The sequence below is a fragment of the Colias eurytheme genome, chromosome 20 (genome assembly GCF_061535395.1).
Source record: "Colias eurytheme isolate Ceu_HAF_F1 chromosome 20, ilColEury1 Martin Lab GWU primary, whole genome shotgun sequence".
Lineage (NCBI taxonomy): Eukaryota > Metazoa > Arthropoda > Insecta > Lepidoptera > Pieridae > Colias > Colias eurytheme.
In genome coordinates, this window is record NC_142999.1 from 9,820,319 (window position 1) to 9,844,026 (window position 23,708).

General features: G+C 34.2%; 3 protein-coding genes across 3 annotated transcripts in view; 2 read left to right on the forward strand and 1 right to left on the reverse strand.

Annotated features, from left to right (window-relative positions):
- LOC149899888 (prostaglandin E2 receptor EP2 subtype) overlaps positions 1-8,530 on the forward strand; it is a 32,051-nt gene extending 23,521 nt beyond the window's left edge. The window contains exons 5-7 of the mRNA XM_090114060.1: positions 1,778-2,028; positions 7,327-7,515; positions 8,318-8,530. Coding sequence (XP_089970186.1) covers positions 1,778-2,028; positions 7,327-7,515; positions 8,318-8,530 — 653 coding nt within the window. The remainder of the gene's footprint in view (positions 1-1,777; positions 2,029-7,326; positions 7,516-8,317) is intronic.
- A 6,549-nt stretch (positions 8,531-15,079) lies between these two features.
- Arfip (ADP ribosylation factor interacting protein arfaptin) lies at positions 15,080-18,944 on the forward strand. Its single transcript, XM_090113703.1, has 7 exons — positions 15,080-15,240; positions 15,407-15,537; positions 15,802-15,966; positions 16,307-16,475; positions 16,861-17,013; positions 17,557-17,731; positions 18,007-18,944. Exons 1-7 carry the CDS (start codon positions 15,230-15,232, stop codon positions 18,334-18,336), a joined length of 1,134 nt encoding a protein of 377 aa, XP_089969829.1. The 5' UTR covers positions 15,080-15,229; the 3' UTR covers positions 18,337-18,944.
- A 2,169-nt stretch (positions 18,945-21,113) lies between these two features.
- Dph3 (Diphthamide biosynthesis 3) lies at positions 21,114-22,141 on the reverse strand. The gene is made up of 3 exons (XM_090113704.1): positions 21,922-22,141; positions 21,745-21,819; positions 21,114-21,562 (listed from the first exon to the last, which is right to left on the reverse strand). Exons 1-3 carry the CDS (start codon positions 22,027-22,029, stop codon positions 21,494-21,496), a joined length of 252 nt encoding a protein of 83 aa, XP_089969830.1. The 5' UTR covers positions 22,030-22,141; the 3' UTR covers positions 21,114-21,493.
- Positions 22,142-23,708: the final 1,567 nt, after the last annotated feature.

Below are 23,708 nucleotides of genomic sequence, written 5' to 3' on the forward strand. Positions count from 1 at the left end.
TACTCTTATCCAGAACTTATATTTTGCACGCCTCATAAGCGAAGCGTTGAGGTGGGTACTACTGTCACTTCGCGCAAAACATCTGATTTTTCAAACTTAAAATGTCTTTATGTATCATACATTGCACTTGTAAGATAATACATACACACACATATTAAGAAAAAACACTATTTTTAACATTCATGATATTTTTGATGTCATTTTTGTTATTTAAACTAGTTAAAAAACAGTTTTAAAAAGTTCTGTCTTGGACGTCCGTGTGTCTGTATGTGCGGAGGATTTTCTTGTTAACAGGATAGCGACCGAAATACTTTACTAATCGAGTCTTTTTTTTTCTCTTACGCTTGAGTATGCTCAGGAATAGAACCCTTTCATTTTTCAGGGTCTGATTCGATGTGGTTTAATTGTTATTAAATAAACAAAAATAATAATTAATAAATAATTATTAAAAAAAAATTATGAGGCGTGCACTTTTGGATTTTCCAAACTATTTTATAATTATTAACATATTACATACATGTTTATTATGGGTACATGTTTATTTTTCACATTGTACCCCGCTGTGACAGTAAATGAGGGTCGCAAACAAATTTTTAACAAAAACGGACAGGCAAATCGAAAATTTGCCTCCCACAGAAGCTGCCCTTAAACAACACACCTTAAGGGCAGTTTTACAGGCTGTATATATTTAGGGATCTAAAAAAATCAAAATATTCCTTGCCCATCTAAAATAAAAAGAAGAGAGAAGCTTTGAATTGATAAGATGTCGATGCGTGAAATCTTGCAATTCCAGATTGAAGTGTTTTATACGCCAGCTCAAATGTACCGAATTATGTAATTGTGGAGGTGGTTGTCATTATTATTAATACAAAAACGTTCTATTATTATATATCTTTTTTTTAACAATGTTACCTGACTTCATTTATAATTTAAAGATGATTAAAAATCACACTAATATTATAAAGACGAAAGTGTGTGTGTATCAGTTAACCAGGTCCTACCAGACAAGATAACATGGTATAGGACAAATAAGTACGGAACACTCGATGGGCGAGTCAGACTCGCACTTGACTGGTTTTTGTTTTATGTTATTGCTTATTTTTCGGGTCTATAAGCCGTCCCCTACGCTGCGCTGACGAACGTTCCTGTACTTTCTATAATTTATTTCACATTGAAAATGGTAAGATATATGTTACATGTTAATGTTTTTATAATCTGCATGAAATGGCCTTTCAGACAGTATTTTTTTATAAACCAAGTTTGATACAAAAATATAAAAATATACTGGTTTGTTTGGATTTTGCCACTGCCAAAAGTTTATTATTTTAAAGATTGTGACATATTTTGCTACGGAACCCTAAAAAACTGGTATGGGGAATGAATCGGGCATCATCTAGTTACCTGATGACGATACCAAACTCGACTCAAAGGGCCAAATGAATCCGCCAGAATTTTTTTTCCGAGCGCCGGGCGCTCTGTTCTATATCCCCCCCTCCCTCCCTTCTGCCGGGGAGTAGACACTGGCTACCAGGTGATTTGGGCTTAGGTGGACGAGTACAACATTCGAACCAAATTTCATTGCTTTACTCAAAAATGTATACCTTTCCATACAAGCATGCCCATAAGAAAACGGACTATTTATGTCTTCTATTACATATTATTTAAAATTTACAATGCTATTTTATATGTGTGTTGTGTGTGTTGGAATAAATGTTTTCTTTCTTTCTTTCTTTCTTTATATATGTACTTATAAAAAATGATTGTGTTATACGGCCAGGCACACTGCTATGCGCAATACTGGTGTACTGCAACCTAGCGGTGATCCGCGCGCTGTACGCGATCTCGGGCCCGCGCGGCGGCGGGCCGGTGGTGCGGCGCGTGTCCAAGTCCAGCTGCCGCGCGCGGCGGGGCACTGCCGCCGGTGGCACCGCGCCCGCACACAACGCCGCCACCGCGGAGGAGGTCGCCTTCAGCCGCCTCATGGCCACGCTCTCCGTGCTCTTCATGATCTGCTGGCTGCCGCAGATGGTGAGTGCGCGGCTCTATTGTAGGTGCGGCTGTTGTCATTCACAGTGTTTGGAAAGATGAAAAATAATGCTTTATGAAATAATATTGCGGAGTACTTACATTCTTTTTTCAGCTTTTAATCAGGAAACATATGAAAGTTCATAGAAAGAACGTGTAACTCTAATCCTACTTTTATTATAAATGCAAAAGTTTGTTTGGATGGATGTATCATGTATGTATGTTTGATTCTCTTTTGCGAAAAAACTACGCGTACGGGTTCGGTTGAAAGTTGAAACTTTGTGAGAACTTGTGAAAATTATGTTAAAATGTTGACAATTTGAAACCATGGCACAGCAAGCATAAGTAGGTACCTACCACGCATACCTTGGGTACAGCGTGCCAATATAAACAAAATGCAATGCATTACTATATCCATGCTCATATTATTCTACTAAAGTAACATCTATATTATCATCTCGATTGCATCGCGAAAATCCGATAGCCAATATTAATATTATTCTCAAGGCCACGGATTGATCACCATCACTCTCAAGCGGAATACCAATAAAGGTTCCGTGTACATAACTGAACGCGCGTGGACTCACAAATCGATCGACAAATAATAATAATTGCTCCTATCATTGGTGATTAGCATCCAGTTTAGAACTTAGTTTTAGTGGCGCTCGCTACAGCCTACAACATCGTAGATCTTTGAATTGAATTGAATCGTCTTTTTTTGATATGATAACATTTTACTTACTTGATGTTGCTAATTTTTAACGAAAGACTCTACATATCGTGAGTTCATATTCATTTTACTTCTGGTTTTATAATCATAGGTATATTTATTGCCGAATATAAAATGTTATAATATTATAAAAATAAAATGGTATTCACAAACATTAAAATTTATTTCAAATGGAGTTTAAATCGAGTACCTTAAAATAAAGAGAATTCAGTAATACAATTACAACTGATGCCCTTTCAAATTAGTCTGAAATTCCAACTGAACTCGACTTCAGGTTCAATGCACATAGTTATGATCTCAATAAGAATCCTGTTGACTGAACAGTTCGCTCTTTCATTGATATCTGATATGTGATGTGGTTTCATTTAAATTATATAATAAATCTTCATCAAACAATCAATCCTTAAGGGCTTGGTCTAGTAGTGCAAACAAATGCATCCTGTCATCCTATATGTAAATAATACAAATGTACTAAGGGAAAGTTGCTCCACTTAATTTTTAAAAATTAAATCATTCGTATGCATAATTTAATATTCGTAATAAGTAGGTATCAAAAATGACAATTTGAAACAATTTTCGTGAAAATTACACCGGGTGATTTTTTTTTTATCAGTACACAAAATTTGCGAATACTTTCTATTGATATCTTCAACTTCATGTTTATATAACTGATCAACTTTTATAAAGAAATTTGGACGAAATATAAAAAAAATAAGCTTTCCATACAAAATGCATAACTCTATACATTTTTTTCGACCTAAGTTTCTAAGGGCCGATTTTTCAACGAAATTTCAATCAGTCTTCGCGTCTTCTACAGATTTATTATATTATGTGTAATATATAGATTTATATTGATAAACCTAATAAATCTTTTGCTAGCATTCTGATGCTTTATCGGTTGCACTGGATTTATCTCTTTTTTTTCAATCGCTTGAATGATATAGGATGGGTCCTTGATGGGCATCGAATGCTGAAGTCTCGAATCAATCAATTCTGACAGTAGGCAATTTATGTAAAATCTTCATAATGGTCCATCATTTTATTTTGCCTAAACGTTACATACTTTTTTATATATTCTATTTTTAACGAATTATTCACTCCAGTCCAAACAGCAAATAAGCAGACTTCTGCTTCTGCAACGTTTAGTTATCCCTGAATTTAGAAAAAATAGTCATGATTCTTATCTATGACAAAAGTATTATTTTTTGCATTGTATTTCAAATATTAAATTTTTTTTTTAACCGCATCTTCCGCATTCATGTCTTTTGCCGGAATTAGACATTTAACTTCTACTAGTCCCATTTTCCCTTTTTGATATGGGAGTATATAAAGTAAATTTTTTAGATATTTCTCGTTATACTTTTAAAAAGTTATTATTGTCATTTTGCTCATTAGGTAAAGTAATTTCGATATCAGTTTTAAGTTTTTTGATACCTGCAATACATACTTATCGATTACACCCTGTATACAATCCACCATCCACATTCATAATGTTTTCCTGTCCTCCTCTCCTTTACGCTGTTCACCGATACATTTGAAATGAGTAAATCTGCTACCACTGAAGGATGTTTCAATGTGATCAGCAAATTTTCACCACTGTTGTCGATTATTTGTTTTTCATTTTTAATCAGCAATTGGGAATCATCAGTTTTGTTTTTTGCAGATTGGTGATGTACCCTAACAATACGTCGAAAAGGGAAAGCATCAACGAATTATCGTTTTCGTCCACTTTTTTTATTCTTCGCGTTTCTGTTACTTGTGTTTGTTTAGTTCTCAACACCCACTGAATTTTCTATGTTATTGTGATCTTCCATTACATCTGAGTTTTGATGATGTGATGATAATCCATTCGTTTTAATATTGGTACTTAGAGTTGGTGGACTAAACTAGAAATGGCGGACTAAATTTGTCAGCGCGTCTGTAAGATCAGAATATAAAACCAACATCCTGTATTTAAGTTACAAAATTAATAATCAAACAACATGCCGCTACGTTGAAAATGACTAGAAGAAAAAATTAAAACACCTCGGCATATAATTTTGGAGTAAACAAATCATTTTCCCCGTATGGAGATTTCCCCGGATGAACTTGGGAAGTTCAAGTTCTCAATACAAGTTTATATTATATTTCGTATTTCTCAAACGAAAAATAAACATTTTTGGAACTTCAAAAAAAATATATTATAAGAAAATTTATGAGCTTACTTTAGTTTTAAAGAAATATACATCCCTTTACTGACACCCCGTAAAATAAAGAAATTGTTGCCAATCATCTTTGCAATCTATTTGGTTTCATTAACTTTATGTTCGAAGATAATTTTTTTTTCTAGTAGTTACACGCGTATTTTTTCGTTTATTTTCCATATCGAAATCAAATGTTTAAAAATACGAATATTTGCACAAAACTAAGATAAAAATAATCAATTAACAAAAATATTAAATTTAATGAAGTAGAGCAACTTTCACTTCGGTATGAAGGAAAATCGAGCGTAGAGCACACGTCAGAACGCTCCGGCCCAAGGAGCGCGACTAAAGAAATTCGCTAGGATTTTTCCTAAATATTTTAAATATTATTTTAATATTAAAGAATTATCAAAATTAAAAAAAAAATTTTTTCAAAGGATTAATACTCATTGGTCTTCAACCAACTCGAATAAATTAATGGAAAAAATAACTTTTAGCAGTATTTATCAATAGATTTTGTAAGGCAAAAAATGGGAAATTTAATGAATTTATAACGTTCTAATTAGGAAAATCATAAGTTTTTCGGCAATTGTATTCAGCAGATTTTAATAACGACTATATAAGGATAATAATGCGCTGATCAGATTGTGTAAATTGTAATCGGTTGCAACGTAGTGAGTGCACAAACTTAGCTCGAAATGTCTTTGGGGGAAAGAGACTTATCTTGAAGGCCTGATTAAGGTAACATAAAGTAACTTTATAAATGTGAAAAAATTCACGCGCATTGCGTATATAACACTAATTGATAAACAAGAAAAAAAAATTCAGTTTATCATTTCATTAGCCGGGAAAAAATTGTCAAATAACTTGTTGAAAACGCAATTTTGCTAGACTGCAGCCTTAATTCATATGCAGGAGAATTTAGAGCACAGCTCTTCAATCAAATGGCAATGTACGTACATATTTACCGATCTACCTATTTTCACTATCATTTTCAGATAAACTATGTCGCATTCTACAACCTTGCTTGTTACTCTTGTTAGTATACAGCAAAAACATCCATTACAATTAAAAGGTGCTATATAATCGTCGCGTGTCGCAACACAATACAGATCCGTACATTCCGTCAATAAATGATAACAATTGTCACTTCTATTATACATTCAGCTCACATCTGATAGCCGGCAAAAATATTTCATTGTTTCAATAAATGGCAAAGAATAAAATTCTTCGTTTAGAGTCGAACAAACGCATATCGTTGACCCGTGTAGGCTCAATAAAAATAGATTTGACACTTGATGATTCGTCATTAGAATATTGAAAGACCTACGAGTAGAGTTTATTTATTTTAAAGAGGTATTTTTTTGAAAAGCACTACTTAGTGCATCTGTTTTGTTTCTTCGCTAAACCTGTAGGACTTAAGCATTCACTTGCAGTCCATTTTGTCTTTCTTTGATATTTTAACATTCAACGATTTCTTATGAAATCGGTTTAGCGGGGACTGGATAGTGGAGATATTGCTAAGCTTCCCCTAACTTTTCAGTCCAATATTATTCTAATCAGAGGGAGAGAAAGTGACAACATACGAGCGATGCTACGGAATGAAGCTACAAATAATATCTCAACCAAACAATAACAACCCAAAAGCTGCACCCACAAAACGTCTTCCACTTCAACACTTAATTTAATTAAATAACAACAAAGTCATTATCTTAATTTAGTAAATACAAGATAACGAATTGTCAAACATTAGCACTTTCGATTAGCAGTTGAAATGGTGTTTTCCGCAAAACGAACAATTAGGAATGTGGGCGGGAGCGGGTCACTATCTAATTGACGGACCACCTGCCGCTTGATGGCTCGCAATGTTATTGCGTATTGTCCACCTCGTTACAACTGATGGATCAATTAATTTTCTCGTTTCACTTCTATATTGGACCTAACCTCCTTTTGGTTAACTCCGATTGATGATAATCGCGACTTGACAGCGGTTGTAATTACCTACGTATTAAATTTACTAGGAATTAATTGTGGAATTTAACAATCTATGCAACTGATTAATATGAAATAGCTATTGAAAAAAGGAAATAGGGAACAATTTTTTCAACATTATATCATCTAATGTTACAAAAAAAATTTACACCAAACTACCCGCATATAATTTAAAAATACAAATCACATCATAAATAGAAAAAAAGATGTGTGGCACTCGGGGGCTGCCGCGGTAAAGCTATTGCATAGCATGCCTGTGTGTCGGAGTGGGGAGCATGAGGTTTTTTCGTTACGGAATTTCTGGATTCGGTCCCCGTGCTCAAGGCCCGCGATAGAAGCTATGCAATAGCTTAAACACAGATCGACTTTAATGAACACGTAATGATTGTGGATTAGGTGACGTCAGCGCTGTACCTAGCGCTGGGCCCGGCGCGGTGGCGGCGGCTGGACAGCCTGGGCGCGCTGTCCGACGTGCTGATGTTGCTCAACTACGTGCTCGACCCCGTGCTGTACGTGCTCATGCGCCAGCGGCACCACTGCTCGCTCACTAGGCTCTGCCATAATATCGCGCATTGCTTTAAACGGGTAAGTCATTTTCTGGAACTTTGCGAGTCAGTTCAATAACTATTGGCATCAGTTAGTATGTTTTATAAAATATTAATTGACCATTTGCAATGAAGATGCGTACTTACTTATCTAAGTACTACTTGTTAGACAGCTATTCAATTTTTAAACTTATACAGTTGATAAAGTTCCTGTTTTGTTAATTAAGTAGGTGTACATATTTATTTTCTCAAAAACGTACCGTCTGATATTTTAAATTATTTTGCAATTACATATTACGTTTCCATATTCGATTTATAATTAAATTCACACTTGAAATTAAATTCATGCGAAAACTGCATATTCGCAAATGTAGAGTTCCCAACAGATGAAAGTATAGGTAACTCTTAATTATTATTGAACATCCACAGGCAAATTATAATTATTGATAAGGTATAAAACAATACCGTTACCCATATGGACTTGTAACATTTAAAGGGAATTTGTATGCACACAACATACAAGCTGTTCCGGTGTAGTTCCGGAGGTGTATTTTTAGCACCTACTCGGTGTGCGGAAGTGTCTTTATTTCAATTAAACATTAATTATTTATAACTATGTAACGTATGTACTATGGCTGTGAATGCTGATTTAACACGTTAGCATTACTATGTCCATATTCTTATATTTAGGTGTGATATATTTTACAAAAACTCTTGGTTAACTAATTTAAATTTACTATATTGTTATTCCCTAGCCAAGACCATATGAATGAATCACTTCTTCATTATTTTCTTTCCAAAGCGATGAACATAGAAATTGATCAATTTCTTCATTCTTCTAGAACCACAAGACGTCCACGGATTCAATGAAGACATCCTGCTGCCCGCAGGAGACGCTCGTGATCAGCGACAGTTCAGGGGCGGAGCTGCGTCCTCTACGCGCCCCCCCCTGCTCCCACCCCTGTGCCCATCCGTGTGCCCCCTGCGCCCCCTGTACCACCCCCTGTGTGGTACAGGGGGCCCCCTGCGCTACCATCTTCAACGTGGACGACTGACACACAACCAACTACCCGCATTTACCACGATTCACATATTCCGATAAAACTTTCGACAGGAAAAAGAATTTTGTCCGCCGTCGCAGTGGGAATCCGATTGAACAAAATTTCCCTCCGACGTTCAGTGATATTTAAATTTTAAAATATTAAACTGTCTCATAGCTCTCTCACCCTATAAAAAATACCAAAAAACATCTTGTTTTTGAATAAGTTTCTAGTCTCCCCAACGAAGCATTTAGCTGATAGAATTTTGTCATGTGATCTATTACGTTGTAGATAGACAACAGAATGATACAGATTATAATATTTTATTAAAGAGCAATAATTAGTTACCTACAGAGACGTAATATGTGACCTATACCTACAATTTTTGTACCGAATAACTAGTGAATTAAAAAACGTTGAGGAGTTAAATAAGCGTGGGACGTCCACCCACAAGATGGACAGACGACCTGGACCGAGTGGCAGGGAGCCGCTGGATGCAGGCCGCCGGTGACCGGGCGTGGTGGAAAACCCTGAGGGAGGCCTTTGTCCAGCAGTGGACGTCCCACGGCTGACACGACGAGCAGTTAAATCACTCCATAGACCATACCTCATACATAACAAAATAATTCTTCTCAAATCTGAGATTTTTTACCTTAAAATTAAATATCATCTAGGTATCTAAATAGTAGATATATCTGGCAAACGAATATACCCAAACACTCCGTCCGAAGTGGGATCACTCTGCCATTTTCACATCTACAAATTAGATTATCGCCTAGGATTAAGACAAATAAGTCACAAAATGTACAAATTATAAAAATATTTTTAAATATGATATATTTTATTACGTAATGTCAAATAAGTTACCAGTTAAAAACCTAGTCTTAAAATTTAATCATATTAGTAGGTAGGTAACTACGTAGATTAATAATTCACATGGCGATTAGTACTTACTTATTACTGTACCAAAGTGGTTTTTCAAAACAATTTTACTAAATAGAAATTGATACGTGAATAATTACAAAAGTACCAATCCAAATCTTACGACTTGTATAAAAAATTGATCTACTCCTTAGTCCTTACTACTCGATACACTTGACCGATTAAAGCTTTAATTAAGATTTTATATAAAAGGAATCTCTATCATAATAATATTGTTTAAGCTAGATATTAGATTATTTGATGTGATCGGTTTATCATAGGTGTAATATGAATATCAGTTACGTAAGATTAATTTCGATATGACGTAATATTCTCGTAAATACCACTAAAGCCTACATATCCATTTATACCACAGATTTATACCGAACTACACCATTCGAACTTGTAACATAATATTATGTGATTTTTTGTGTTATAATAACACAGCTTTGAAAATAGAATAAATTGGATTGCTCTGGCGGGTCACGAGTGGCCGAGTTGGTCAGGCATCCGCCCCGGAATGGCGCGAAAGGATGCGGGTTCGAGTCCCGCCGAGCGATCTAATTTTTTCTATTCTTTATAAATTTATAATTCCACTGTTTCAAACATGTTTTAAAGATATTTAAAATTTTAAAATACCTATACTACTTACATAATTTTAAAGAAAAATAAGTCAAAATAATTTGGAAAATCCAAAAGTGCACGCCTCATAATTTTTTTTAATTAATATTTATTAATTATTATTTTTGTTTATTTAATAACAATTAAACCACATCGAATCAGACCCTGAAAAATGAAAGGGTTCTATTCCTGAGCATACTCAAGCGTAAGAGAAAAAAAAAGACTCGATTAGTAAAGTATTTCGGTCGCTATCGTGTTAACAAGAAAAAGGATCCGCACATACAGACACACGGACGTCCAAGACAGAACTTTTTTAAACTGTTTTTTAACTAGTTTAAATAACAAAAATGACATCAAAAATATCATGAACGTTAAAAATAGTGTTTTTTCTTAATATGTGTGTGTATGTATTATCTTACAAGTGCAATGTATGACACATAAAGACATTTTAAGTTTGAAAAATCAGATGTTTTGCGCGAAGTGACAGTAGTACCCACCTCAACTCTTCGCTTATGAGGCGTGCAATATTATACCTATTAATCTGTGCTATTAATAATCAAAAATAAGATTGAAAAAATGTCATGTTCTGTGCACTCGACTGTGCACTCGCTTAACCCCCGCGTAACTCCGATATGGAACTTTGTTCCAAAAATTCATAATAATATACCTACTTATATTGCATGAGGTGCACCATAGTGACTTGTATGTATAGAAAGTTGTTGGCTTGTTTTATGACACCAGAAAATCATATCATATTACCGTTCATAATAATTATTAATGTTAGTATAGTATTGTAATAATTATAAATGTTAGTATAATATAAGTATGTGCTTATAAAATATATTTATAATATAGGTATTTAGCTTATAAGTGAGTAGGTACTTTGTTTTTCACTAGACGTGGTCGATTTGAATTATCATTGTATGTAATTAAATTTTTGTGCCATAACAAATTGTGTTTTATTTGTGTATATTCAGGATGGTTCATGAATATAGAACGAAAGAAAGAAAGATAATTTATTTGACTCCACATTAATAACAAACACAATTAACACAGAATACAATAATTAAAATTAAAACAACACAACACAATATACGGTCTGTTAAAAGTTGATAAGACTGTTACAAATTAACAATTTACTTTAGATATTGATTTTATTCAAAATTTCCCCACATTCGTCACTATAAACACGACACTACACACAGACACTATAAACACGACACTTTAAACACGATACTTCACACACGACACTTTACTATTTAGTAATTCTATCCAGTAGGTAATCGTTCATTCCAGTAATTCAATCCAATAATTCAATCAGGTAATCATTCAATCCAATAATTCAATCCAGTAATCGTTCATTCCAGTAATTCAATCTAACACATAATTAATAAATTACACATAATTCAATCTAACATATTTTATTTTCTTAATAATATACGTGCTAGGGTTTCGCTTTTAAGACTTAAATAAAAATAATACCGATATAACATACTTCGTGAGTTAGGTACTGAAAAGTTCGGTACCAAGGAGGAGGAAATTCATGGTCGGTAGGTAGGATACCTACCATTTCTAAAAACATTAATGATTGGTTGAGTTGTCAAAACGTTAGGAAACCTCTCGCTTGGACCGGTTTTGGTAAGCTTCTACTAAAATCAACCTTATGTATAATATTACTAGATTTCCGCCCGCGGCTTCGCCCGCGTTTTCAAAGGAAAACCCGCATAGTTCCCGTTCCCGTGGGATTTCCGGGATAAAACCTACCCTATGTGTTAATCCAAGTTACCTTCTATATGTGTGCTAAATTTCATTGTAATCGGTTCAGTAGTATTTGCGTGAAAGAGTAACAAACACACACACACACACATCCTCACAAACTTTCGCATTTATAATAATTAAAACTGCTTTTTACATTATCTATGATTATGAATGCGAATGTATTATAGTGTAAATGTAAAGTATGTAATTTTACGATATATTTTCTGAACCGCTAAATTGATTTTGAAGATTTTGATAGTAGAATGGATAAAATAAAATAAAAAAATTATTAATATTATTTATTATATTATCATTTTAAATTATTAATTACTAGCGGTCCGCCCCGGCTTCGCCCGTGGTACATATTTACGTTTTCTCTACATAAAAACCATCCTCGTACTTCAAGGAATATAATAGAAAAGAATTATCGAAATCGGTTCAGCCGTTCACACGTGATGCCATGACAACGCGAAACGGGTGCAGACCCGCCGCCTTTTTATAGCTCCCGCCGCGAAGCGCGTCGAACGCGGCAACTGATACACAAAAATAATCCTTATGGCTGCATGATTCTGTATTCACGCGCGATGACTTATAGCGTATTTCATGTATAACTTTGGTATTTCTACACCGATTTACATGATTCTTTTACTATAACCTGCCCAGGAGTATGAAGAATAATTGTGCCAAATTTGGTTAAAATCCGTCGTGTAGTTTTTGTTTCTATAACGAATATACAGACAGACAGACAGACAGACAGACAGACAGACAAAAATTTTACTGATTGCATTTTTGGCATCAGTAGCGATCCCTTATCACCCCTTCATAGTTTTTTTTTTAATATATTTCATGTACAGAATTGGCCTCTCTACAGATTTATTATTTAAAGGGTCAATCAATTTTTAAAGGTCCCGATCATAATTTTCTCGTATTTTTTTTTTAACTTAATTTTCAGCATTTTACTATTTCATTTAGAAGATAATTCTTCGTAGATTAAGATTATATAGGCAGCAGTGAAGTTGAATTAATACATTTGTGGATTTAACTTCACGAACCGATCTATTCACGGGAAATAATGTCCTTTGGACAACTTACACAATAGTACTTTTTTAAATGTTAAATTCCCTTCAGAATTAAAATAAATTCTTCTAATATTAATCCATCAGTCCTCGGAATCACAGACACAATAGAAAATCTATTGTGTCGCGCCCCGATCGGGCCTTACGGTGGTCAATGGGTTAAATAATAAATAATATTTTGATATTTGTTCTATTTACACCCAAAATACGAAATATTTTTATTAAAATTGAAACGAATGATGTCTTTTGAACAACCAAACAATGTTTCATATATAAAAAAGTTTCAGTAAAGCGGAAATAGTGATATTTTTTACAAAAAAACTATTAAGGCGAGGTTGTTACGTATCGTATTATTGATTTTACTTAATTAAAATGAACTGATTCTCGATATAACTGAATGAATGAAGTATAATGTGATTTTCATATGGGGACATCTTAGTCGTCTTGATTTTTGAAATGTTAAAATTACAATTAAACTAGACATAAAATCGCGTAATAAAAATGTGTTCCCGAAACAGCCGAGTAATAAACAAAACATGAACTATTTAACTGTTAAAGTATAAGTTTTATATAATTATTGTCCTAGGGACAACCAAATTGTCCATGGTACAACCACTTTAGTTGGCCAAGTGACTGGTTGTCCGCGGGACATTTTTAAAATTTTGACCCGCCAAGCAAATACTATTGTTATTTTATATATTAATCTCAGCTCACACTAAATTATAGACGAAAGCGCATCTCGTGTAGTATAATTGATAACAATGCATCAAGTACTTATGTTTTAATCACAGTTGTCTGACGGACTGACAATAAAGCCACCCCACACTCACCAACGTTGCTCGGACGACTGTTGCCGTGATTTTATACAAATCAAAATGGCGTTTGAGCCCGACAGTTAATTATTGTGTTTAGCTTGTTGTTTAGGAATCTACCGCGCACTCTGTGTTTTGTTTCCATAACTAAATTACGGTTGTCTGTGAGACCTGTGCCATGTAGATGATTTATGGGGACATAAGTAAAATGCCTGAAAATCGTATTATATCCAATAAAAAAAAAATTATTTGTATGTTTTTATGTCAATAATCATTAACTGAAACAAGAAGTGCATTTGGTATTTATGGTCGTGATAGTATGTGTTCGTGATGCGAAGTTTTTTAATGCATTGTAGCTTGGGGACAAATGTGACAGTACTGGAAAATTGCATTTAGTCCCTGGACAACCATGAAACTACGCACAAATTAATAAAACAAGTAAAATATTGTTTACAATAATGTTAGAAAATATTAAAAAGAATATAATTTAAACCAATTTAACTCTTTATGATTTCATGTTTATTAATTATCGTTCAGGGACATGATGCGTGTACCGTCGGACCATTAAAAGTTGATCGACCCATAAGTATAGATTTCTTATTTTGATTTAACATTTTTAAAACATTATTATTATTGTTTGATTTATTATTAAAGAAATAGCACTAAACCCGACCTTTTATTTTATTAACTTTATTATTTAAAAAGTACTCACGTTTTTCTGATATTCCAATTAAACATATTTTTTTAAAGCACTTATAATTAATAGAAGAAATATTCAAACGGAATAAACAAACTTAATTCAGTTGGTAAACAAATTTAAAATTACATATTTATACTTTATTCATATATTTTTCCTTTAATAACTTAATGAACATAAAATTTACTTATGATACATATTTATTTACATAACTTATCGATAGTTCAACACGCAATTGATACCTACCCATCCCTATTTGTCACACACACATCGATATAGTATCTATAGCTCATCTGCCTACGATGCGCACTAAGCAATTTGTGCAATACACGCGCTCTATACTATTGTATTAATATAATATACTCTAAGGATAAGTATTCTTTGCTAAAGGATGCCTGAGATTCTACCATATTATGACGGCGCGGCGTATTTCCTAATTTCAGCACCACATTCACCACCCACCAAATGTTCCGGATAGAACTAGTTTTTAGACAGACTCTAGCAGCGGATAGCATTATGTACTCTCAACTTGCTCTCAACTCTGGCTACCACACTGGCTACATTTTGCGGCTGTGCCGGCTGTCAATTTTGACAGTCAGATATATTATAATCTGTGACTCATTCTTTACAAATTTGGCAAAAAATGATAGAGTGCAGTGCATAACATCGTTACTCGTTAGATAAAAATGTACATAAAATATGATTGACATTTTGAATAAGCATAAGCGTATACGTATTTAATTTAATATATTATATTACTCTAAGTACTGTTATAGAGAAAACGAAGACATATTAAGTCGTTAGCGAGCACCTATCTTGCGCCGGCAAGATGTCGAAGTGGTAAGCATTTTGTGTGTAAGAGTTTGGACTTATATAGGAATTGTTTATTTTTTTTTGTAGGCCGATAAAATATTATGATTTAATAATAAAACAATATCAATTGTACGCATAATTAATATGTTATCGTGCTATAAACAAAATGTATACAGTGTTTATTGTGTGTCAGGCAATCGGAACGGAGTATTCACGAAATGCTAAAAGATACACCACCCTTACGCGAATCAAGTGACTCCATAACATCGGGAACGGAGGCCAAATTTCCTACTTCGCGGTCCATGACTTTTCCACCTGCTTATGGTAAGTAATATATTTGGCTCTACATAGAGCTACTATAAATACAAATTTATCATAAAAAAAATTTCTTTATAATACTTAATTATTAATAACTGTCAAAATAATTCATCTTTGCAATAAGTAGATATTTATAATGAAAATAAAATTTACTTATACAAAATATGTAAAATAATTTTAATACTAACATGAATTCATATTAGAATTCGTTTTGTGAAGTATTCAATATTGTTGGTATGAAATTCTAAAAATAATATAAATCTATTCCAGTTCCACCCGATGTATCTCAGAATGGTGCAGCAGGCAGCAGCACTCTACTCCGCTCGGGCTCCACCAAGCTTGAGAACATCAAGAACTGGAGCGTCTCCACATACAAGTGCACCAAGCAGCTGCTGTATGAAAAACTGGGCAAGAGCTCCCGGACTGTAGATACTGGTAAATCTTATTAAAATATAATTGGCTCTTTATTCAAAGGGACAAATACCATAGGTGGTATTGGTAAAATTTTAGTTGTCACATGTTCATGATATTGTTAATTCCTATTTATATTTATCATGATCATATGTATCATTATTAAGTCTTAATTATACCGGATAAATATAAATAAAAGTATAAGTTTTTGCTACACTCGTAAATTAAATTAAATAAAATCATTCAAACAAACTAACAAATTCTTCAGCTTTATAATATTAGTATAGATAGTTTACAAGTTCACTCTATTAGTTAGCATTCTAACTTCTTCGGTAGTGTTATATTATCTGTGTGTGTGTGTCAGAGCTGGAGGCGCAGATCGAGGCGCTCCGCGAGACGCAGCGCAAGTACGTGCACGTGCTGCGGCTGAGCGGCGCGCTGGCGGCGCAGCTGGCGCAGGCCGCCGCCACACAGCGCGCGCTGGGCGAGGCCTTCGCCGACCTCGCGCAGAAGTCGCCCGAGCTGCAGAACCAGTGAGACACTTTTATAAGCTTTTAGCTTCACTTTTAAATCATAATGCAAAATTATTGAGCATGAATTAACATGTTTTTAACAGCAGGTTTTTAGGGAAGATTTGATAGAATACTTTCGAAAACACATTTCATATGAAATTAAGCGAACAAGAGTTGTTATTATTATGAAAGCAATAAATATAGTTAAAGACTATGTTATTATCATAATTTTGATGATTACAGACAAAAACCATTCACCATATATGTAGAGCGTGTCAAATATACAAACATACATATACACATTCGAAGAACAACCCTCCACAGTTGGTTAAAGAACAACGAAACTTTGCCAACGTTATGGAAACTAGATAATATTTCCAATAGAACAACATAATGTTTTGTTTAGGTTCCTGTACAACGCGGACACGCAGCGCTCGTTGACGCGCAACGGTGAGACGCTGCTGGCGGCGCTGCACTTCTTCAACAACTCGCTCAACACGCTCACACACAAGAGCATGGAGGACACGCTGCTCACTATCCGCCAGTACGAGGCCGCCAGGTTGGCAGGACTAGTGTTCTTATTTATATCAATTCTTTATTTATATAATCTAAATTTTCGAGGGGCAGTTGTCATCACTGGAGGGCTCGTACACGTCATAATTTTCCAGGCAACACATTCGCTTATAGCGAAAATGGATGATTGCAGATGAAATGAAAAAAAATCTTAATTTTACCAGAATAACATCATACTACAAACAAGTACCAATTTTTATTTCTAAAAATTTATTTGCAGCAGCCTGGTCCGGTTTTTAAAGTGAACTATAAATGTATATGAGAGTTACAATATTTTTATTGAAGTGAAACTTCTTTATCGGGGTTGGAAAAAAAATTTAGTGTAACATTTTTTCGTTACGCGTGACATTGTTCCGTTACGCGCCATCTTTTTCTCATCCCGACCACGCGTGATTCGACGTATTTTTGTAAAGTTGCATATACATATAGTAAATTATTTTTTGAAAAATAAGGTCATAAAGAAGTTTCACTTCTTACGTGTGTATACTAGTATACGCACACATTTTTTGAAATGTTTGTGTATATACAGGGTGGAGTACGACGCGTACCGCAGCGAGGCGGAGGCAGCCGAGGCCGCGGGCGGTACTGGTGGCGCGGGGGCCACCAGCGGGGCGCTGCGGGCGGCGGCCGAGCGGCACCGCGCCGTGTACGAGCGCCTGCGCGACGACTCCGCCGTCAAGCTGCGCCTGCTGCACGAGAACCGGGTAACACACACACACTGTCTCCTACTACTGACACACAGAACATACCTCCTGCAGCAACACACAGCAAACGCAATCACAGTCATTCACGTAATTTACATTGACAGTACACAATACACATCGCTATCCATATTCTAAACTCACATAATATATAATACATTGACGACACAACATTGGCGTACTTCTAAATAAAATTACGTTCTGCCCACACATTCACACGTATACAGCCTACACATGATTGTAAAAAAATTACATTAATAAACAACTCGATATTTCAGGTAAAAGTGATGAACAAGCAACTACTACTGTTCCACAACGCGGTGTCCGCGTACTTCAGCGGCAACAACGTGGCGCTAGAAGCCGCCGTGCGACACTTCAGTGTGCCCGCGGCTTTGCCCGCACCACACACTAGCGCAAACACACATGTTGCCAACGCCACACCACATGTTGCTAACGCCACGCCACACGTAGCTAACGCCATGCCGCATCTTGCCAACGCCACGCCGCATCTTGCCAACGCCACGCCACATCTTGCCAACGCTACACCACAGCTGCCAACAACGGCTCAACTCGCTTCGCCTTCGCCCGCGCCGCCTCGCTCCGCGTAGAGATAAGTATACAAGCATTAATATTTGAATATTATGCTTTGTGTTCGACAATCGATTTGAATAAAATTGTAATACTAATACAAAAAAAACATGAATTTTGTCAGAAATGGTACGGCCCGGTTTGATTTGTGGCTAGGAAACGTGTTCCAATAAAAAATTGTTTGGATATGTAATATGGCAGTAAAACATTACCAATTTAGATGTACTATCGAATATTATAAAGTAAGAATGGTCGCTATAGAAGCTGCAAGTAAAAAACAAAATTAAACTGCCAACTGCAGCCAACCTCATGTTTAAAACATAATTTGATACACTATTTGCCATCTAAATCGGTCAAATAAAAATCATATTATAAAGATTATTGTTTAAGCTAAAAGGAATGTAAAGTATACAAAATGTAAGGATGTAACCAGCGTGCGTATAGCATATGGCATGTATGAATTTGTATGCAGATATACAGTTTCATACAATAATAATCTGTTTCGCATTAGTATTAAACTATTTAAAGAGAGAAATTTTCCGAAATACGACGAATCTATCATATTAACATAGTTCTTAGCTTGTTCTGAGCTAAAAGAGTGGAATGCACATGAAAGCAACATAAACAAAATCATAGAAATCTAAATAACAAGACACATAGAAGTGCTAAAATGTCATAATTCGTATGAAAACCGCTGTCGCCAAAATCAACACATTCAAACCGAAAGCTAAACAGTACACACAAGTAAACTATGCCTTTTATTGGACAGCTTGATTTTAGTGAAAACTAACTTATCTATTAAATTAAGCTTTTGAATATGTATCCTAACGCACGAATTTACGGTTTATTTTAGAATAACATCCCTAAGTATATGAGACTTTTTGCTCCAATACGAACAAACGTGATAATAAGAATGGTCGACTGTGTCATTCATTGTTATTTCGATTACTATGGTGACGCTCGTAATACTTGTAAATATTCTATAATTTTAAGGAAAAACGGCATTATTTCTAAAAAAAAATATATTCCGATGAAATATTATTCCTTTATAAGTATAATTACAACTTGTGGAAGAATTTCCGCAATGGGAATTGCTGAAACACACCATGTATACACTCATACGTCTCCAGAGCAACTGAACAGTGACGAATGCACTGGTGTTGTGCAAATCACCTGAGTGGCGACAAGGTCACGCACGCTTACGACTTCTAGTGTCTTGTTATTTAGATTTCTATGAACAAAATTATTTATTTCATGGTGTAAAACGTAAGTCATTGATGAGTGTATTTAATAAATCATGTATATTGGTCTCAAAATTACATTTACTTGCTTCAATCTCAATGGTGCTGGCGCTCCACTCTTTTAGATTTTAACGAACGTTGCAATAATAATATAGAAAAATAATTTAGTCTATATCTGACAAAAATAATTGACTCTTTAATATTTATAGATAAGAGATACAGATAAATGGAAAAAGCTTTATTTTTTGGTGTGATATTTTTTTTTATTAGCATAACGGAAATTCGGCCAATGATTAATTTTAAATTATTCCATAATATTTTACTTTATTTTTTTTGCGTATTTTTACGCTTACTTAGTTCATTTATATTTGAACATAAGGATTTTATTTTAATTATTATTATTACAAGAGATTATTTCAAAAAAAAGATCATAAACACTTCATAATTTATTGCAGATCTAAACAAATATATTATTAAGCACATCACATTTGTTAAACATATTTAAATAAGATGTAAAATTTAATCATAAAGCACTCCAAATGCACAATTGAATGATTCCACTAGTCATAAATCATAATGTATTTATAAATTATATTTACAGTATTTTTAATAATCCTAATGTTATTACAAATTTCGAATATGGTAACATTTTTTAAATAAGAAGTTCGTAAAAACCAATATTACTCAGTATTTACACAGCCATATCAATTTTGTGTAAATACAAAAAAAATCATGTCTCAATGCTTACAAACACTTATTCATCAGAACCATGCAACAGCTTACTGCCCTAAAATATATTTCTAGTAGTAAAGATTATGTAAAAACAATAAATTTAAAATTTACCCATAAAAATATGGAAACTTATGTACACCCTTAAATACATAGGTATGTATGTACTTAAAAGTATTATTTTTTTATGAGTTTATCATGTTTGTTATTTCACAGTATACTTTGTTGTATTTATTGTTTTCCAATTATAAAATATATAATAATTATAATATAAATAGGTGCATAATACTGATTATATTATATAAAGTTAAAAATAGACAATATTTATAAACTTTAATAGCAAATCTAGAGATGTTATCTGTAGCTAGTCAAACGCATTTTATTTTTGCTCTCCTTGTACTATGTACTTATAAGATCCAGTAGTTTTAAGGACAAATATCACTGACTTGATACACTATGCCACATGAGGGTTGTCTTTAAACATGTTTTTCTCTTCATCTATAGAAATATGTTCAGATAACTTGACATGTTTAAAGACAATCTCTGATATTTACAGTGCTTAAACAATGTGTAAGAAATTGTGTGTAAATTGTATGAATAGTGTAAAATAAATGACAATTTTGAAAGTATTGTATTTCATTTATATTCCTAACTAGCGGTCCGCCCCGGCTTCGCCCGTGGTACATGTTTACGTTTTCTCTACATAAGAACCATCCTCGTACTTCAAGGAATATAATAAAAAAAGAATTATCGAAATCGGTTCAGCCGTTCTCGAGTTATGCGCTTACCAACACATTTTGCGATTCATTTTTATATATAAGATAAGTAATTGTAACTACTCCATAGCTTGTTTAATGTTTCAATTTGTAGCATCTCCATTTCTGTGAGAATTAAAAGACACTGAATTAATACTTAAAATCTAGGCAATTTAATAAAATTGCAGCAAAAGAAACTGATTTTAAAGTAACTTTTGATTTCTGGGTTAGCTACAAAGAGGTTAGCTATCTCTGAACTATGTATTGAAATGGTATGATATTGTGATGAATTTTAAAGATAGACATGAATATTAATTAGTAGTCAATTAAACATAGTTTCAGTATGCATCATTTATTCGTTTGGTTCTCAGCTTCCTGTTCAATATCACTCGCTGTAGATCCTGAAGAGCATGAATTTTTCAATCCTGACCTTGTGGCCTTCAGTTATAATCTCAAGCTTTCACAGCTTCTTTATCACCAGAGTCTTTCTGCATTTCCTCTGATTCTGCTTTGAATTTTTCCTAAAATTGATAACAGATGGTTAATGTTTAACAACATTAAGTACACACTTTCATGAAGAATTTGTAAAATTTTTACATATTATTGTCAGAAGAAAAGGATATTTCTTTATTACAATTCAACGAAATGATACTGTGAACACATAAAACATAACACAACTAACTTCATACAAATCAATACTCACCAAATCATAAATAACTTTGACAACAAGGGAACAGCTAGGGCATGTTGCTACTTCTTCACCAGCTATCAGTTCCTCCTATAATAATTATTTAATGTACATTCATTATTCATACATAAGTACTGTATTTTTTACATTTGAAGCGCAAACATTTTTTTCAAATAACTTATTAGAACTAACCTTACTGATTTGAAATCTGTCCCCGCATGGACACGGATAGTAATACATTTCCTCGTCTTCATCATACTCGAAATCTTCAATTTCTACCTCGTCATGAAAGACAGTCATTCTCAAATCTGCTCAAATGATTTTATTTTTTCAAGAATCAATCACATGTGATAAACGAAATCGTTATCTATTCCATTGACAATAAATTACCTACTGATGTCAATGTCAATCCGCAATCGTCCACAGAGCTAGTCGTAGACAGAGATTGCATAGATATCGTACACAGCACAGAGCAAGTAATATGTACACAGTATAAACTAGTTTCTCTGTATAGGATAGGTGCTAAAGACTATACTATACAGGGTGTAATCGTAGTGTGCACAGGCGATTTTTCCGTAAGTATTACAGATAACAAAAAACTTTAAACTGATATCGAAAGTACTTAACCTAATGAGTAAAATGGCCGGAATAAATTTTTAAAAATAAATCGAGAAATATCAAAAAAATTCTCTTTAAACCCTCCCATACATTAAGTATGAAATATGAATATCCCATATGTAACATTTAATATGAAAGATTTTAGCTTTCTTTTTCTTTTTTGGTTTTCTGCTTTAATTACTTCGCAAATTTGAAGTGGCATTTTCCACGCTTTTTCCGGACATTTTCACGCATTTGCCGGATATTTTCCGGACATTTTCACGCATTTTCCGGATATTTTCCAGGCATTTTCCACGGTTTTTCCGGAAATTTCCAAGCATTTTCCGGATATTTTCCAGACATTTCAGAGCATTTCCCAGGCATTTTGCGGTTATTTTGCGGGAATTTCCCAGGCATTTTCAGGGGATTTTCCGAGCATTTCACGGGAATTTTCCGGATGTTTTCCAGACATTTTCCGGACATTTCCCTGGCATTTTCCGGGGATTTTCCAGGCATTTTCCACGCTTCTCCCGGACATTTTCACGCATTTTCCGGATATTTTCCGGATATTTTCACGCATTTTCCGGATATTTTCCGGGGATTTTCCAGGCATTTTCCACGGTTTTTCCGGAATTTTCCACGCATTTTCCGGATATTTTCCAGACATTTTCCAGGTATTTTCCGGACATTTTCACGCATTTTCCAGATATTTTCCGGACATTTTCACGCATTTTCCGGATATTTTCCGGACATTTTCACGCATTTTCCGGATATTTCCCAGGGATTTACCAGGCATTTTCCACGGTTTTTCCGGAATTTTCCTCGCATTTTCCGGATATTTTCCAGAAATTTTCCAGGCATTTTCCGGATATTTTCCGGACATTTTCACGCATTTTCCGGATATTTTCCGGACATTTTCCACGGTTTTTCCGGAATTTTCCACGCATTTTCCGGATATTTTCCAGACATTTCCCAGGCATTTTCCGGTTATTTTCCGGGAATTTCCTCGCATTTTCCGGATATTTTCCAGACATTTCCACAGGCATTTTCCGGTTATTTCCCGGGGATTTTCCAGACATTTTCCAGACATTTACAGGCTATGTCAGGGAAATGTCCGGAAAATGCCTGGTAAATATCTGGAAAATACCCGGAAAATGCGTGAAAATGTCCGGAAAAACGTGGAAAATGTCACTTCAAATTTGCGAAGTAATTAGAGCAGAAAACCAAAAAAAGAAAAAGAAAGCTAAAATCTTTCGTATATGGGATATTCATATATCATACTTAATGTAATTTAGGGTTTAAAGATAATTTTTTTTATATTTCTCGATTTATTTTTAAAAATTTATTACGGCCATTTTACTGATTAGGTTAAGTACTTTCGA